General features: G+C 44.1%; 1 protein-coding gene across 3 annotated transcripts in view; it reads left to right on the top strand.

Annotated features, from left to right (window-relative positions):
• Nucleotides 1–18,935, top strand: part of OTUD7A (OTU deubiquitinase 7A) — a 374,444-nt gene that overhangs the window by 309,119 nt on the left and 46,390 nt on the right. For all 3 annotated transcript variants that reach the window (XM_015141768.3, XM_028850656.2, XM_077939014.1), the window contains 3 exons: nt 12,294–12,395; nt 15,168–15,295; nt 16,058–16,170. In XM_015141768.3, coding sequence (XP_014997254.3) covers nt 12,294–12,395; nt 15,168–15,295; nt 16,058–16,170 — 343 coding nt within the window. The remainder of the gene's footprint in view (nt 1–12,293; nt 12,396–15,167; nt 15,296–16,057; nt 16,171–18,935) is intronic.

Here is an 18,935-nt window from a genome sequence, read left to right on the forward strand (position 1 = left end):
TGTGTGTATGACTGTTATTCACAATGGCTTGTTTCCTGTTGTATTTGTAATTTTGGGTCGTGAGCAGGATGTTATCTGTGGGAATCTCGTGTGGCCTGTGTTGAGAGTGTACTTCTCTTAGAGAGATTGTTTTTGTTTTTGTTTGTTTATTTGTACCAGTTTCCCAAGAGAAATTACCTTTGGTACTTAGAACCAATTTTATGTTAATTTCTTGGCTTAGTGGTTCCAAGCCACAAATCAATTTTAGCTCAAATCTTCATGAGAGTCAACATTTCCGGGAGAAGTTTTTATTTTCCTCTGCTAAGCCTAGGCTAAAAGAGACAAATTTTCTTCCCAGCTACCTTTGCCAGAGCAAAATTATTTCTAATCTTTGCATTCAGGATATAGTTTTTGAGGGTCCTAACTCTATGTGAAAGGAAAAGGCCATCCCCAGTCCCAATTCTCCACATTTCAGGGTCTCCAGCCTTTTATCCAGTTCTTGTGAAGTGATTAAACAGTTAAATGTCTTCACTCATTGGCAGTTGCTGGTTTGGTGCATACTAATTTCCATTCCATATTTATTTTTGGTTGTTGGAGATTTACTACACTTTCTTTCAAGCTTGGATATACATTTGAAAGGATTATTGAAAATAAGTATTTTTATTTTCTGACCTCTTTTCCTCTTTAAATCTGTGCCCTCCTGCTCATCTTAGGGAAGGGGATTTCTCTTTTCAAATGACCAGAGACAAAGCTTTCAGCCCCTACTTTATCTGCAGTGCTACACACATCCGTACAAGATCTTATTTTAAATTATTTTTTGCTAAATATTACAGGGAAATCAAGAATAATAAGTATGGCGTAACTAACAGAAGTAAAAATCGATAGGGTTTGTAGGGATATAAGAAATCTTTTTTTGGTTTTAAAAAGTGCTTTCTTTGGTTCATTAGGCTTAACACCTAAAGGCCAGGTCTTTCCTCACATTCCTCACATGGTTCCTTTTCCCTGAGATCTACTCAACTTTTTTCTTTAAATCTTCTTTATCCTAATACTACAATCTAACCAATGATTGTAGGCAAAAAAAATTAACATGCTGTATTTAGATGTCTACCCAATTCAAGAGTGTAATTTGCATTTCTGAGAACCTCTGGACAGTGCTTCTCAGCAATCTCTGTTGAAGGACAACTCTTTTCTTTAGATTTCCAATTCACTGTCTCCCTATGCTTCTATGAAATTTAATGAAAATATTACAACAAAGCCCATTGCTATAAAAGCTCCTAAACACTTCCTCCCACTTTCTGTACTTGCCTCATTGTGCACCAGCTGACCTCCCTTTAAGCAGCACCAGGCACTCTGTGTGCAAAAGCTTCCCTTTATTTGCAGTTCATAGTCTTTCTTGCATGAATGTCAGAGTAATTGTGCTTACTCTGAAAAGGACTTTGGTGTATAAAGGTACCTTTTGAGCCAAAGCATTTTGGTTCATGCATTCGTTCACTCATTAGCATATGCATAAATATACTCCTTTAGTTAACTCAGTATTTTGAACCTGTATATGCATAGCACGTATATGGTACTTTCTATATGCCACGCCCTATCCTAAGTACTTTCCCAATATTAAATAATATAATATTCATAAAAACTCTGTTAGATAAGGACTATTATTATCTCCATTTTTAAGAACTGAGGACTGAAACATAGAGTGATTAAGTAACTTGCTCAACACTACACTGCTAAGAAGTAGTGGAACTGAGATTTGAACCCAGGAAGTCTACCTCCAGCTTCCGTGCCTAACCAGTCGGCTGACTGCCTCTCTAATGACTAGCTTAGACACTCTAATCCAGATTCTGCAAGGGTAGGTGTTCCAGAACTCACTTTATTTCATCCTCATTTTCAACTTGAATCAGTTGGTCATTATTGCACAGACCTCTGAATTGAAAACGGAAATCAGGCCTTCCACCTCGTTTGTGGAAGGAATGATGATTGGTTAGTGTGCCTGCCATGGAAAGTGTGGTGATTTTTCAATGCTACTTGCTATGGTGTAGAGGGGATTGACAGAAGATACTTCAGAGAAGTCACCTATTAGCTTCAGGGCTCTGTGCCTTCAAAAAAATTGAAAATTATAACCAAACTGTAAAAATTTCAACTCAATCTATTGAAAAAGCAGAAAAATTTAGTCAAACTAGTATTAGTTTGCGTTAGTTAGATTCCCCCAAAATATTTTTAACTGAATTCAACCCATTTTTAAAACGTAATCGAGACAAATGAGTTAATTTACGTAGAAATTGTCTTTGGCACCAGAACAGAATGTCTCCATTGTAAGACTATGGAGTAAACCCACATGCCATTTCTTTCATCTTGAACATCTTCAAATCTACGGGAAAGTTGAAAGATGAGTAATATCTTGCACAAAAAATCACCAATTTTCAGGACTTTGTCACATTTGCTTTATCTCTCTTTATATGTATGGAAGTACATAGACTTTTTCTGAATCATTTGAATGTGTATCACGAATACTTCACTTCTTCTGAAAATAAAGACATTCTCCTGTATGACTAAACAACATTATAAAATTAGCACTAACTTAGTAATGTCAACTAGTAGAGTCCATACTCAGATTTTTCCAGTTGGCCCCAAAATCACTTTTGTAATTTATTTTCATTCCAAAACGCAATTTTTTAAATTATACTTTAAGTTCTAGGGTACACATGCACAGCGTGCAGGTTTGTTACACATGTATACATATGCCATGTTGGTGTGCTGCACCCATTAACTCGTTATTTACATTAGGTATATCTCCTAATGCTATCCCTCCCCGCTCCCTCCACCCCACAACAGGCCCCAGTGTGTGATGTTCCCCTTCCTGTGTCTAAGTGTTCTCATTGTTCAGTTCCCACCTATGAGTGAGAATATGCGGTGTTTGGTTTTCTGTTCTTGTGATAGTTTGCTGAAAATGATGGTTTCCAGCTTCATCCATGTCCCTACAAAGGACATGAACTCATCCTTTTTTATGGCTGCATAGTATTCCATGGTGTATATGTGCCACATTTTCTTAATCCAGTCTGTTATTGATGGACATTTGGGTTGGTTCCAAGTCTTTGTGGAACTATTGTGAATAGTGCCACAATAAACATACGTGTACATGTGTCTTTACAGCAGCATGATGTATAATCCTTTGGGTATATACCCAGTAATGGGATGGCTGAGTCAAATGGTAATTCTAGTTCTAGATCCTTGAGGAATCGCCACACTGTCTTCCATAATGGTTGAACTAGTTTACAGTCCCACCAACAGTGTAAAAGTTTTCGTATTTCTCCACATCCTCTCCAGCACCTATTGTTTCCTGACTTTTTAATGATTGCCCTTCTAACTGGTGTGAGATGGTATCTCATTGTGGTTTTGATGTGCATTTCTCTGATGGCGAGTGATGATGAGTATTTTTCCATGCGTCTGTTGGCTGCATAAATGTCTTCTTTTGAGAAGTGTCTGTTCATATTCCTGTGCCCACTTTTTGATGGAGTTGTTTCCCAAAACCCAATTTTATGCATTACATTTGGTTGTTATGGCTCTTTATTCACTTTTTTAAAAACGTTCTCTCTTCTTTTGTTTTTCATGAAAATTGATATTTTAAGATTCCCAGCCAGTTCATGTAGAATGCTCACATCTCATTGTTGAATGCCCCAGTGGGGTTAATTCCTCACCGTTCTCCCAAGTGTAGACCTCTGGGCCATATGACCCTGGCTTACTCTCCTTGTATCTGTAATAAAGACTGGAAGAAGCAGAGGCCCTGCTGATCTGCACACTCTGTAGGGATGGGAAGGGGAAGGGCCTGCTATGCCTAGACACTGGCAATGAACCAGGTTGGAGGGAGGGACAGCCCAAGGGAAAGGAATTGGGGTGTGGGGAGGAAGGAATATAGGAGGAATGGGATAACATGGATTTGAAGCACTTGCTCATTATATGGACCCATTCGATAGCCACTCCCCACCTAGGAATAACAAGTCTGAGTCTTAAAGCAGAATCCTCAGTCTCTACTGCAGGGGAGAGGCCAAGCCAGCGCCTCCCAGAACCAGTGGCAGAGGAATAAGCATTGTGTCTGACAGCCCCTATTCATCAACAGTTAATAGTATGATTTATCTGAAGATTTGAATATATAATGTATTTTTAAATACTGTCTTCCTGTGATATAATGAAAAAATTGCCAAATTCATGTTGGTGTTACAGCGAGGGAGGAGGGAATGAGAATGAAATTCATGTTGGTGTTACAGCGAGGGAGGAGGGAATGAGAATGAAATTCATGTTGGTGTTACAGCGAGGGAGGAGGGAATGAGAATGAAATTCATGTTGGTGTTACAGCGAGGGAGGAGGGAATGAGAATGAAATTCATGTTGGTGTTACAGCGAGGGAGGAGGGAATGAGAATGAAATTCATGTTGGTGTTACAGCGAGGGAGGAGAGAATGAGAATGAAATTCATGTTGGTGTTACAGCGAGGGAGGAGGGAATGAGAATGAAATGGGGGAGGCAGATAGAGGGAACTTCAGCTTAATCTTTACTCGTTTTTCTTTTCTTTTACATTGAAAGGAACTTGCTGGAGAAATATGGCAGAGGAGTGACATTCATTTGGTTTTGAGTGATGAGTGTGTTGCTCTTGGCACTGTAGAAAATTTGAGGCCCACTTCTGCTCCTTATTCAATAATACAGCTTCTGAAATCACATAGGTCAGAGAAGTTAAAATTGACTTGCCACAAACTCAACCATAACAAACAAAATTAGACTGGACTTCTTTGTGATCTGATTTTGTCTCAGGTGTGTGAGGGCTCCTGTGAGGGTTCAGCGGATCATGGGCAAGTTTACTTACTCCCTGTGAGCCTCAGTTTCCTTCTCTGTAAAATGGGAATAACATCCCCTGACACAGAGCTAGTTGATTTAGTGAAGGTCCTGCAGTGAGCAGAACACACTGACCCAGCCAGCAGGAGCTGAAACTGTGAGGTCATCATTATCCCACACAACTCAGAGTCTGAAAACAGGGACGTTCATGGCAGGGCTGGCAGCTGCACAGTGTTATGGAGCACCCAGGCACACATAGCACCCTGCTCTTCTCTCCCCAGCAGGTCAGTGCTGGCTGCATCTGGGGATGCAGTATAGCTGTGGCCACATCAGGTCACACATCCTCACACTACATCATTCAGGGCAGCAAGAGAGAGCCCCTGATTATGGCCCTTGTGAAGGAGGAGCAAGCCCCAGCAGGCTTCCTGTTACATCTTGTGGGCCAGGTGACAGCAGTCCCTGGCAAGGGGGATGGTATTGCACAGATCGTCTTGGACGCATGAACACTTGCACGTTGCCCCATGGGGCAGGCAAGGAGGCTTGCCCGAAAAGCCCCAGACACAAGCAGGGCTCTGTCCGCGAGGATGAGAGGGAAAAGCTACGGGGTGGGCAAAACAACCAGGTCTGCCACAGAAATGCAGACCACCTGCCTCATTAGCATATTCCCTTTCCCTCCTCTCCCTGATTGTCTACTCATGTTCCCCGTACTCCCTGACGGCTGCCCAGAGCACTAGCAGCTGAGATCAATGCAGAGGATGAACGAGTCTGCCCACTTTAGTGTCAAATGTGTCAGGTTTCCAGGTGTTACAGCCGTTCTGTTTAGTTTTATGCCTTTGTAAGCAAAGATCTTGCCATTTTATTTTACTTTGTGGCAACCCAGTTTTACTATATCCCAACCTGGTTGTTATACACACTTTTTAAAAGTCAAGTGAGACAGGTTGCTATTTCACAGCCTAGAGAAAAAGAAGTGACTAAGTAACTGCATGTTTTTTCCAATGATGTCCACAACAGTCCATCCAGTAGTACTGTCAATTAAGGCCCTTACTTGCATTTCTCAGTTAGCTTTAATAAGGTGACTTGTAGTTGATAAGAATATGCCAGTTAATTAGCATAAGCATTAACATCTTCATATAATAAATAAATGTCTACTTAACTTTGTAGTGTTAATTTTAATACATGCTTTTGTTTAGAATTAAGGGCACAGTTATTTTTTATCAGTAATGCCACTTCTTACAATGGAATCACTGAATCTTAACCAAAAAGCACTGAAGAGTCGATAGGGATTCAGTTTAAACAAATAACCAACAAGTTTTATTATATTAAACTTTATTAATATCGCAACACAGGCCGGGCGCGGTGGCTCAAGCCTGTAATCCCAGCACTTTGGGAGGCCGAGACGGGCGGATCACGAGGTCAGGAGATCGAGACCATCCTGGCTAACACGGTGAAACCCCGTCTCTACTAAAAAATACAAAAAACTAGCCGGGCGAGGTGGCGGGCGCCTGTAGTCCCAGCTACTCGGGAGGCTGAGGCAGGAGAATGGCGTGAACCCGGGAGGCGGAGCTTGCAGTGAGCTGAGATCCGGCCACTGCACTCCAGCCTGGGCGGCAGAGCGAGACTCCGTCTCAAAAAAAAAAAAAAAAAAAAAAAATATCGCAACACATTAGGCAATAACTCTGACTCTAAAATAAATATACTTCTGAGAGCCTTAATTTTCAAGCATTATTTGCAGTCTTTATCCTTCATATTTCATTATTTCTATTCTGATAGCAACACTTTTTACTAAAATTGGATTTTTTTATTTGTACAAATTTATGGGGTACATTTGAAATTTTGTTACATGTATATAATGTGTAGTGATTGAGTCAGGGTGTTCATCACCCGAGTACAATGCATTTTTGTTAAGCAGAATCACCCTATTCTGCTATCAAACATTAAATGTATTCCCTCTATCTTACTGTATGTTTGTACCCTTTGACCCACTTCTCTTCATCCTCCCTCATCACTCACCTTTCCCAGTCTCTGGTATCTGCCTTTGCACTCTCTACCTCTATGTGATCAAATTTCTAGCTCCCACATATATTTCAGAACATGCACTATTTGTCTTTTTGTGCCTGATTTATTTCACTTAGGGTAATGACCTCCAGTTTCATCCATGTTGCTGCAATGAATGACATCATTCTTGTTAATAGCTGAATGGTATGCTCCTGTGTATTTACACCACGTTTTCTTTAGCCATTGACAGATGGAATGTAGAAATGTAGAACACGTTCTGCTTCTTCAGTTGTTCAAATCCTATTAATATTTCTCTCTTTTTTTAAAGAATTTTTTATTAAAATACTATTACAACTCTTTGGAAATATCTGTTATAAACATTCTCATTTGAATGAAGTTCCCAAATTGTTGAAGGCCCTAAGGAGGTGCATGTTATATTTCATCCTCCAAATAAAAACATACATATATATGTCACTATAAGTTTCACATAACATTAGAAACTTGATACAACCATTCATAAACTTGAAGCAATTTTTAAACAATTTTAATATTATCCAAGAAGTAACATGTAAGATGACATTTGTGTCACCTGCCTAACATGTAAGACACCATCATTAGATGAGCCAGGCTATTTATCCTTTCCATAGCCATATTCTTTTGAAAAGCAGCCATGAGTGCAGGCGCACCTGTCATCAGGTTGGATAGAGTCTCCTGTGGCCATCAGCCTGGAGATTACCTTTTTCTCTCTTCTGTGCTGTTCACCCATTTCCCTCCTGTTTCCTGTATTTCTCTGGTTTTGGTTTCCACCATCATTTTGTGGTGTACATTCTCCTGAAGCTTCCTGAGAAAGAGTGAATGAAGATGTCTTGACATGGGTTCACTAGAAAACAAAACCCAAGGTAACTCCCAATGGCTATTTATTTCAGAGACACAATCCCAGATGTGTTAGCAACTAGTTTTATTGAGAAATAAGGCTGCTGTGAATTTCTTGTATTAGTCTTATGTTTTCACTTCCCTTGGGTAAATATTCATGAGTGGAATTGCTGGGTCATATGGTAAAGGTAGGTAGTAGTCATTTCACACTGCCATAAAGATACTGCCTGAGACTGGGTAATTTACAAACAAAAGGGGTTTAATTGACTCACAGTTCAGCATGGCTGGGGAGGTCTCAGAAAACTTACAATCGTGGTGGAGGAGGAAGGGGAAGTAGGCACCTTCTTCACAAGGCAGCAGGAGAGAGAGAGCACAGGGGAAATTGCCACTGTTAAAACCATCAGATCTCATGCGAACTCACTCACTATCATGAGAACAGCATGGGGGAAACCGCCCCCATGATTTAATCACCTACCACCTTCCCTTGACACATGGGCATTACAATTCAGGATGAGATTTGGGTGACGACACAGAGCCAAACCATATCAGAGTATGTTGAATGGTATCAGAAATTGCCAAAAGTTTTTCTAGTTGTGCCATTTTACAATCCCAACAGCAAAGTATGAAAACTCCAGTTGCTCCATGGCCCCTTGGACATCTGTGCTAGTATGTAAAATACAACTGACGCTTGAACAGCACAGATTTGAACTGCAGAGGTCTACTTCCACTTATATGTGGATTTCTTTCAACCAAGTGAGGATCAAAATTACAGTATTCACAGGATGCAAAATCCATGTATATGGAGGGCCAACTTCTCATATATACAACTTCCACAGAGCCAACTATTAGACTTCAGTATACACAGATTTTGGTATATGTCAGAAGGGGAAGGGTCCCAGAACCAATCCTCTGCAGATACTGGGGGATGACTGCACCATTGATTTGTGTATATTGATCTTGTATCCTGTGACCTTAAAAATTGCTTATTTGCTATGTTTTTTTGTAGCTTTCTTATGATTTTCTGTGTGAACTATCATGTTCTCTACTAAGAATAGTGTTATTTCTTCCTTTCGGATTTGCAAATACAGATTTTATTTCTTTCTCTTGACTTATTTCACTGGCTAGGACTTTTCATACTATGTTGAATAGCAGTGGAGAGAGGGGGCATCCTTGTCTTTTTCCCAGTCTTAGACGTAAAGCATTCAGTCTTTCACCATTAGGTATGATGTTAGCTATATGTTTGTGTAGATTTTTTAAATCAAGTTATGGAGATCCCCCCATTCCTAGTTTTATGGGAATTTTTAATTATGAGTGAGTACTGAATTTTGTCAAATGCTTTTTCTGCATTCATGATATGATTATGTGATTTTTCTTCTGTAGCCCATTAATATGGTGAATTATATTGATTGATTTTCAAATATTAAACCATCCTTGCATCCCTTGGTCATGGTATATAGTTCTTTGTATATGTCACTGTGTTCTACTTGTTCATATTTTCTTATGAATTTTGCATCATATTCATGAGAGGTGTTACTCTGCATTTTTCTCTTTTTGTAGTTTCTTTCTTTGATTTTGGTATCAGGGTAATGTTGGCTATTTTCTGGAGGAGCTTGTATAATGTTGGTTGTTGTTAAGTATACCTCTTGGTATAACCTTTTTGGGAATTGTTCTAGTTATTACATTATATACACATACTTTATCAAAGTCTATTGGTATTGACATTTTACTACTATTGGCGAAGCATATAAACCTTACCTGCCTTTTTGCTTCTTTATTCTCTACCATTTATAATAAAATTGTTTTAAATATTTATTCAACATACATTGAAACATATAAACAGATAGGCAATGTCATAATTTTTGCTTTAACCATCAGACATAATTTAGAAATCTCAAGAGGCGAAGGAAAGTCTATTATATTTGCCCATATTTTTGTTCTTTCCATGTTCTTCCTTCTTTATATGCCAAAATGCCTTCTTTTATCATTTCCTTTCTGCCTAGAGAACTTCCTTTAGCCATTTATTTAAGGTAGGTTTGCTAGGAACAAAATCTCCTAGTTTTACTTCATCTGAAAATATATCTGTCTCTTGCTTATTACTGAAGAATATTTTTGCTAGCGTTAGAATTCTGGGCTGACAGTTATTTTCTTTCAGCACTTAAAAAATGTTATCCTGGGTGGGTGTGGTGGCTCAAGCCTGTAATTCCAGCACTTTGGGAGGCCAAGGCAGTCAGATCACTTGAGGTCAGGAGTTCGAGACTAGCCTGGCCAATATGGTAAAACCCCATCTCTACTAAAAATACCAAAAATTAGCCAAGTTTGGTGGTGCATCTCTGTGTCCCAGCTACTTGGGAGGCTGAGGCAGAAAAATCACTTGGGTTGAACCCAAGAGGCAGAGGTTGCAGTAAGCTGAGATTGCACCACTGCACTCTAGCCTGGGTGACAGAGCAAGACTCTGTCTCAAAAAATAAAAATGTGATCCTGTTTCCTTCTGGCCTACATGGTAGCTAATGAGAAATCCACGTCTTTAAAATTGTTTTTCCCATATAAGTAAGGCGTTGTTTCTCCTTGGCAGTTTTTAAGGTTTCTTTCTTTGTCTTTAGGTTTTAGAAGTTTGACTATGATATTTTGGCATGAGTTTCTATGGGTTGTTTTCCGTTCAGGGTTTGCTGAGCTTCTTGAATCTGTATGTTTGTTTGTTCATTTGCAAAAATTGGGAACTTTTTAGTGATTATTTCTTTGAGTACTTTTTTAGCTGTATCCTATTTCTCCTCTTCTACAGGACTCCAGACTTTTGTCGCAGTCCCACATGTTCCTGAGTTGTGTTCTGTACATGTGTGTTTTTTTTTTAAGTCTAATTTTTCTCTATTATTCCAATTGGGTAATTTCTATGTTCTACCTTTATATTACACTGATTCTTATTCTATTCTCTCCATTCTGCTTTTCAGCACATCCATTGAGTTTTTAAAATCAGATTTGTATTTTTCAGTCCCTATTATATCTTCCCATATTTTTATTCTTTATTTGGCTCTGTTTTGTATCTTCTATTGTTTTGGTAAGACTTTCTATGTCTTTACTACATTTTCTGTTTTTTCATTTGTCTTAGGTATGTTTGTAATTGCTTGTTGAAGTATTCTTAGGATGACTACTTTTAAATCCCAGTCAGATAACTCTAACATCTATCATCTCAGTTTTCATATTTTTTCTTGTTCTGTTTGAAATCTTCCTGGTTCTTGGTATAAGTGATTTTTTTTAATTTAAGAGGGTATATATTGGGTATTAAGTTATAGGACTCTGGGTCTTACTTAAATCTTGTGTTTTAGCAGACCTCCTGACGCCACTCTGGTAGGTTCAGGGGACCATTGCCTGACAACTGCCAGAGGGTAATTGAAGTATAGGTTCCCCCTCTGCCCCTGTTGATACCTAGGGAATGGGCTTGGTACTTCTTGGCAGGGGTACTCCCTAGCTGAGAGGAGGCGGAGATTCTCATTACAGCCAGATGAGTGTGAAAATCCAGGCTCCCTATGTGTCCTCTGAAGCTGGAGGGCAAGGTGCTTACTACCACCCATAGGGTTGAGGTCTTAGCATTGAACTCAGCCTTCTCTGACACTCCCCAGGCAATGGAGCAGGCAGTGATGAGCACCTTGTTACAGCCTGGTGAGGGTGGAAGTCTAGGCTTCCCACTAGACCTTTGCTGGCAGGGGCGGTAATCGGTCTGTAATTTTTTCTGCAGTGTTTGGCTGGAATAGAAGAGGAAATGTCTAAGCAGCTACTGTCTTGCTAAGCTGCCCCTTTCCTGGTATTCTGTCTAGAGAGGGCATGCTTTTTCTTTTCTGTCTTCTTTCTGTTTTTTTGTTTGTTTGGTTGTTTTGGTGTTTTGTTTGTTTGTTTGTTTGTTTGTTTTGTGGCCTGCTGTCATTGGTGTTTCTAGGTTCCAGTTTCTACAGTATCTAGTCTGGGATATGTGAGGCAAAAAGAAACTCCAGGGAACCCACCATTATGTCATTCCTCAAGTCTCAGGATCCTGGCTAGTCTGCCACTTCTTCTCCAATTTTCAGAGTCTTCTAATATGATTTTATACATAATTTTCAGGGCTTTTCATGGTACTTAGTAAGAGGAATAGGAAAAAGTACATCTGCTCTATCTTCCCTGAAGTAGAAGTCTCTAAATGTAAATGTTCATGAAATTTAACATGACTACACCTACATAGCTATAATGGTTTTGATGAATCAAATGAAATACGAACTATACTTTCAAAGGTATGAGTGCATCAAAAAACCTAGATGGCAAAAGGAAAAAATAGCTTTCAGGAGGGAAAGCTGTATTCAAGGAAATGACCGAGAAATGTTTTATCTTGTGTAAAATATGTTTCCAGATTCAAGGAGAGAAGGTACTGGTCTTGAGTTTCTTAATGCTCATGCTAATTGATGGGAGGATTTGGCCACTTCTTGTCTTCAAAGGGAAAAGAAATCTGTATTTTATTTGAGGAGAGAAGTAGCCATACTGTTCCCCCTTTCTACTGAAACCTGTGGAAAATCTATCCCTGATGTTTGTGCCTCCTTAGCAAACGCCCCCAGTGGCCCCTGCCTTTTCTGGGATCCTGTTCTAAAGTGAGCTTCTGTTCCAGGTCGCCTGAACTGGTGGTCCACTGTGTGCACAAGCTGTAAACGGCTTCTTCCTCTGGCCACGACAGGGGATGGGAACTGCCTTTTACATGCCGCCTCACTGGGTAAGCTCTGCAGCACAGACAGAGGGTAGCCAGGCTCCAGGCCTGCGCAAGGAAAGACATATGCTATTGAACGAAAGACATACGCTAAATAGAGTCACCCATGTCACTGTCATCTGGGAAAGTCCCCAGGAGATAGAGCTAACAATCCTGGCCCTTCTTGTCAAGTAGCTTGCAGTTGGTAGAGAGACAGAATACACATAAGAAAAGACCTGGCATGAGAGAAGGAGGCCTTAAGCATAGCCACAGGGATGGGACTTAGAGACTATTGCCTGGTACAAATAAAAAGGACTTCCTGGAGGAGGTGGGATCTTTACTGAAACTTGAAGAACTTCAGAGACTAGAAGAGGACATTGCAGGCAGGGAGACCCCGCAGATAAAGCATAAAGGCAGGAATGGACAGGGTGTTTGGAGGTAGGGGTGAACAAGGTAAGGCTGGAGCAGGAAGTTTTGGGAGCAGCGCATGAGGCTGAGTAAATGAGGATCCACTATGTTGACAGCAGTCAACAATTGGCCTGGACTAATGGAAACAGACGTAGGTACTGCCCAGATAAATCACAGGGGAGTCGGCATACTCAGAATATACCACAGAGAGACCAGCAGCCTTGTCCAACAGAGACATGAGCTTCCCAATCACACACAGCCACACTACACAGAAATATTTGGATAATTGAGGATCATCATCCACTTTCTGGAACCTCAGTTATCCCTTTAGGCCCAGCGTTAGATGCACAAGGCCGAATCCATTTTGATAGGTGAGTCTGGGTTTGCACCAGGGACCATCAGGGCTGGTTGCTCCCTACCCGCTCTGGAGGATAGCGCCTCTCCAAAACACATGACCCTCACACAGGAATGCGGTCCTTGGTCAAACTCGCATCCCAACAGACGTGGCTTTAACTGGGTGCTGTGACCTACCTCAAGGGCCAGCCCCCAGACCGCTCTCTCTTTGGACCTGCAGTGAGGCCTAATCAGCAAGAGGTAGGTGAGATAAGACTGTAATAGGCTTCAAGGGAAATACATCAGGGTTTTGGAAGGGTCCCAGAGGAGGATGGAGACCAAGAGGAAGGGAAACATTCCCCAGGCTTGACCTGCAGTGAGGAAAGGCAAGGCACCCACTTACCTGCTTCATCTCCATGTCATTGGAGCACACTCTGCTTGTTGGCATTGCAAAAGTACTCCACATTCACCATGGTGAGAAAATGAAAATCAGTGACCCCCACCCAGCGGCAGCCACTCTTAACAGTCTGGTGGTGTCATCGTCTTCCAATCTTTTGTCTATTCTTTAGGTGAAATGATGATCTTGCTGTGTTCACAGTCTTGAATCCAACATTTTCCCTTACGACTTGAGAATTTTCCCTGCTGTTATCCTTCAGACATATGATTTTCAGTAGTTGGGTCATATTTCATCATAGTGGTTAATATTAACTATTCCCCTATTATTGAGCATATTTTGCCTTGTTCTTTGTAAAACCTGGAGAAAGAATCTAAAAGAATAAATCTCTCATCTGTGTCTAACAGCAGCCTTATTGTGAAGTCTGGATCATGGAAATGCTTTTGTCCCTTGCATATCCAAGGATGCCCAGCCAGTTGAGCCTTTGAAAACATCAGTTCATGTTACTCTCCTTCTGAAAACTCTCCAGAGGCTCACAGCTCCCTTGAGATCCCCCTTTTCACTCTCCCTCTCCCCTCAATCCCACTCTAGCCATCTTTCCCTCTTGCCTTTTCTCAAGTACTGCCCCCTCCGGGTCTGTCCCTGGCCTTTCGCTGTGCTGGGACAGCAACTTGACTCCTTCCTCCACCCATTTGAGCCTTTGCTCCTATGTCTCCATTCATGCCACAGCAAATCTGCCTGCCTCACCTCTCCTCGTGGAGCTGCCACCCTCAACATCGTACACTCTGTGCCAACCTCATGGCTGCCTCACTTCCCACTTCCCCACAACATGCGCTCCATGAGATTTTAGGAACTTCATGTGTCCTAGTCACTGCCACGCATACTGCCAGCACCTAGAATGAGTGGGTGGGTGGATGGATGGATGGATGGATGGATGGATGGATGGATGGATGGATGGATTCCCCTGTGCTTTCCCTTGTAGCCAGGGCTGCCCTTCTTTTGAGCGCTTCTCCCACGAGTTGGGGTTCTCGAACACATCTGAGCTGCCAAGAGCACATTCTCAGAGGTGGTTCATTTCCCTCTATATCCTCTCAGCACTTGACACAGGGTGAGACCCTCCCGCTGGGAAGCAGGCAGTCTCTCGTGGGCCTGGTGTGTGCAGTGGTGTCACTGACACTCTGCTTCTCAGGAAGCTGAGATGCCTCAGGGCTGGAGATGAGGGAAATGGCAGGCCCTGGAGAAGCCAGGATGCTAATGGCCTCCCTCGCCTGGAGCCCTCCATGAGGACACTGGACAGCCTGTCCCTGTCCCCTAGTCAGTCCCCCACCCAAATGTTAAGACTTGGATAATGACCATTAGGTCCTCAAAGCAAACCAGCAACATTGAGAGTGGGTTGCCAAGGGCGCCGGAGAGGAAAAGCACTTGATTTTCACCCACTATTATTTTGCTAAGAACAGGATGTGCTGCTTCATTCACCTACTTGCCTTAATGGGAAGCCTCAGGAAGAAGGCTAGAGGGGAATTAACAGAACCGCTGAGTAAGGAGGCTGCTCTGCGTGCAGACAGGAGGCCCTCCCAGTGGGTCATGGTAGTTTGCATCACCTCTGGCTTGTCTTTTCCTCACGTCCTTTCTCTCCTGTGTTCTCCATGGCCTCCTGGCTCCAGGAATGTGGGGGTTTCACGACCGGGACCTGGTGTTACGGAAAGCTCTCTATACCATGATGAGGACGGGAGCCGAGAGGGAAGCCCTGAAGCGGAGGTGGAGGTGGCAGCAGACGCAGCAGAATAAGGAGGTTGGTATCCACTGGCATGGCCGGAGGCCGGGACCCAGGTCAGGTGCCGCCTCGGGCCATGGTCAAGTCCAGAGCATGGTCCCTAGACCCCAGACTGTCTTATGAGGGGAGGCAGAAACAGTCCCTGGGATCAGGAAAGTCTCCTGCTTTTAAGCCCATGAAGGAGGAGCCTGTTGAAATAGCAGAGTCCCGGCAGATAGCAACTATGCGTCCACTTGTGCTTCCTTAAGGCATGATTATGAAAGCTGCCTACCTTCATTCCCAAAAGCATCCTGGCTTGGCTGATGAATTATATATATGGCCGCCTGCTGTCAGGTGCAGCCCATGGCTCTAGCCCCTGTGTGTGAGGTCAGTCCAAAGGGATTCCCAATTGTCCCCAAGCATGGTAAACATGAGGACCTTGCTCTTCTAGAAGAATCTGCCTGCTTTCTGACTACAGTTGATCCATTATCCCTTTAAACTTTGTAATGGCCAGCCACAGTTAGGTGCATGCACAGGTTAATGCTCAGTCATCCCCAGCCCCTGAGAATGACCCTTGTTGGTGGGCAGATTCCCAACAGCTCTGGAATTAGAGCTTGGAGCTTTTGAAAATATAGTGTGCATAGCAAAGGTGGCCAAGAGGGTGCAGTTAGTGTAGTTGGTAGCTACCTATAGATGTGCCTGGCCTGGGTCCCAGTGAGGCTGGTCTGGGTTGGGAGGGTGAGAGGAGGAGGGCAGCGCAGCTGTGGCCCGCCCCCCTCTGAGCCAGTTCCCCTCTGCCAGTCAGGGCTGGTGTACACGGAGGAGGAGTGGGAGCGGGAGTGGACGGAGCTGCTGAAGCTGGCCTCCAGTGAGCCGCGCACACACTTCAGCAAGAACGGCGGCACAGGCGGGGGGTAAGTTCTGCCCCTGCTCTCCCCAGAAGTCACCTCCAGCTCCAGGCCACCCAGGGCTACACACAGCATGGGTGGATGGCACGGGGGGAATGTGGGACCCTCATGCTGTGGAAGACAGAAAGATTCCAGCTTTCCAGCATTAGCTTCAAGACAAGGATGCACAGAAGGACTGTGGGTGATGGCTGGCCCCTGCCGGGTGCTGGTGGAAGGGTACGCAGCCCCCAGATGCACTATGCAGGCAGAGGTGAGCTCACATGAGCTGCCTCCAGGCCACTTTCCTTGAACGTTGTTATGCAGAGCAGGTGAGGTGTGCGCCCTCAGGGCACAGCTGGCCTCTGGAGGTCACACGCGATGGTGAGCGTTCCCACACATTGCCAGCACGCGGACCTGGCTCTGAAGTTTGGATTTTCTCCCCAACTAATTAATTCGTGGCTTCAAGAAGTCACCCTGAAAGCAGAAGCTCATTAAGCTAGCCTGCTGTTTCCCAGATGAGCTCCGTGGATATTATATGTGTTCCCAGCAAAAAGGCTCCACGTCTGTGCGTGTTTAGGACTAGCTTGTTCCTACAGAAACACCTTGGATGTTCTAGCGTGGAATGAAGAGTGCGGCCAGACCAACGGGGCAGCCATAGAGCCTTGATCATGGCTTATTCTTCAGTTCGTATTCTCTGGAACCTGAAAGCAAAGGTGTTGCTCCTAGAAAAGGTCTCAGCCAAACATGAGAAAGTGTGAGCAGTAACACCAGGGAGACCCACGGAAGGAGGATTGCATGCAGCTCCAGGCTGCCCTCAGGCTCATGGGCCCTGCAGCAGGCACCTGGGTCCTCATCCACCCACCAAGGCAGGGCCTAGTGCCTCATGGGTCAGCTCTCCCTGGAGGCCCTGGCTGGAAAAGAGGCTCCCACAGAGCTGCAGCAGCAGCGGTGGCGTCTGAGACCATGTTTACAGATGAGATCGTTAGAAACCCACATACGCTGGCACAGCCTTCCTCCATGTTTTAAGGCTATGGTATCTCTGTACCAACAGCCTGTCTTGGTAGGACATTTGAGGACAAGCATTCTGAAGTCTCGGTCAACTGTAAAACTGCTCTTCCTCTGCACGCCTGCCAGGTCCTGCCTGTGATGAGTCTTAAGCATTCCTCCACATCGTTTTCACAGTTGCCTCTCTCCCTCCTGCCACAGGGCAGATGCCTGATACATGCTGGCAGACTGGATCCAGTCCAGGTGTCTCTGCCAGGGACAGGGAGGAGTGGGGAAAGACAGCAGCAATGATAACAGTAATCACAGGTGATCATCACATACACGTCTCCTGAGTACCCCCATCCAGGAGGAGCTTCCCCCAAGGTCCCATGGCTGGTGAGCCCATCTGACTCCTAAGGCCACAGCCTGGTCCCCTGCTGCCTGCTCCCTGGGGCCCGAGGGATTCAGATGCTAATGGGGACATAGGGGCCACTTGGTGTCTGTCCCTATCTCCCACAGAGTCTGAGTGATCAACTGTAATCTAACAAAAGGATTAGGTCCCTTTAGGAATATCCAAAATGGCCCGGACATTGTCCCATTTAGTAGGATAGCCTGGTCCCCTCCTCCTGGAAGCCACAGTTCTGGTTGCCACATCACAAAAGAGAAGGAAGAACTCGGGGAATGGCCAGAGAGGGGAAACTAAACAACCAAGGGTGGATGGGAGTGACCCCAACAGAAAAGAATGGAGAGGTGAGGCGGGAAGGTATGGGTGGTGTTGGGGAAACAGAAGGAAGGAGGTGAGCACGGGTTGTGTAGGGTGGAGTGGGGTCAGGGAGACCATAAGAGGGACCCGTGCTAGGTCCTCTATCTCCTCCTTTCAAACCCCATCTCACAGGCCTCCAGTACGCCTTCCACAGATTGGAAAACCGAGCCTCAATGGGATTAGACAACTGTTCCAAGACCACAAAAATGATAAATGGAGGAGCCAAAAAGTCAAAATGTAGTCTGATCATTGTAGAGCCTCTTTTGACCAGGCTCCACAGCCCTAACGAAATCCCTCAAATACAGCAGAGTCTGTAGAACCTCAGGCAACACATCAGCCTGCAAATGAAACCACCACTCTGGGCTTCAGATGGTGATGGGAGTGAGGACGCAGCCACCTGGTCCCCACAAAAGCATTGATGCTCAGGTCGGAATCCTGTGCCAATGATGCAGGAGGCACTTCTAGGGTTTCAGCAACAGGTGTTTCCAGTGGAGAAAGAAAAAGGAAAAACAAACAAACAAACAAAAAAAACACCTCAGAAGAGGACAGAACACATGCAATAGGAATCTATCTAAGAGAGTTGCTTCTGTAGCCAGATGCCTCCTTGGGTTACCTGGAACCTTTGCATGGCCAGTCAAGGAGGGAGGCCTATGGAACCAGGCATAAAATGCACATTTTCCTGGGAATAGGGAGTTTTGGCTGAGTCCCATGGACTGGGGTGATGGGCAGAGAGCGCCTCAGCAAGGCACCGTGCAGCTGTGCAGGACTCGCCAACAGGGTGCTCTAGAGTGGCCAACTGCTCCAAGAATTCACTTGGGGTTCATAGTCCATAGAGAGGCCTGTGTGTCCAAGCACAGTGTGCTCTGCCTTTTGCCTGTGTCCTCTCTCCCCATGTTGAGCTGAGAGGTGTGGGGCATCATCTGTGGGGCTTGAGAGCGCAGAGACGAGTTTCTGACGCCTGACTGAAGGGCCTGAAGGCAGAAACTGGCAAGCTCTGGGTTCACGGGGCTGTGGCAGGCTGTGCAGGCCAGGACACGGGGCTGTA

Source organism: Macaca mulatta, chromosome 7 (assembly GCF_049350105.2).
Source record: "Macaca mulatta isolate MMU2019108-1 chromosome 7, T2T-MMU8v2.0, whole genome shotgun sequence".
In the NCBI taxonomy this organism is placed as follows: Eukaryota; Metazoa; Chordata; class Mammalia; order Primates; family Cercopithecidae; genus Macaca; species Macaca mulatta.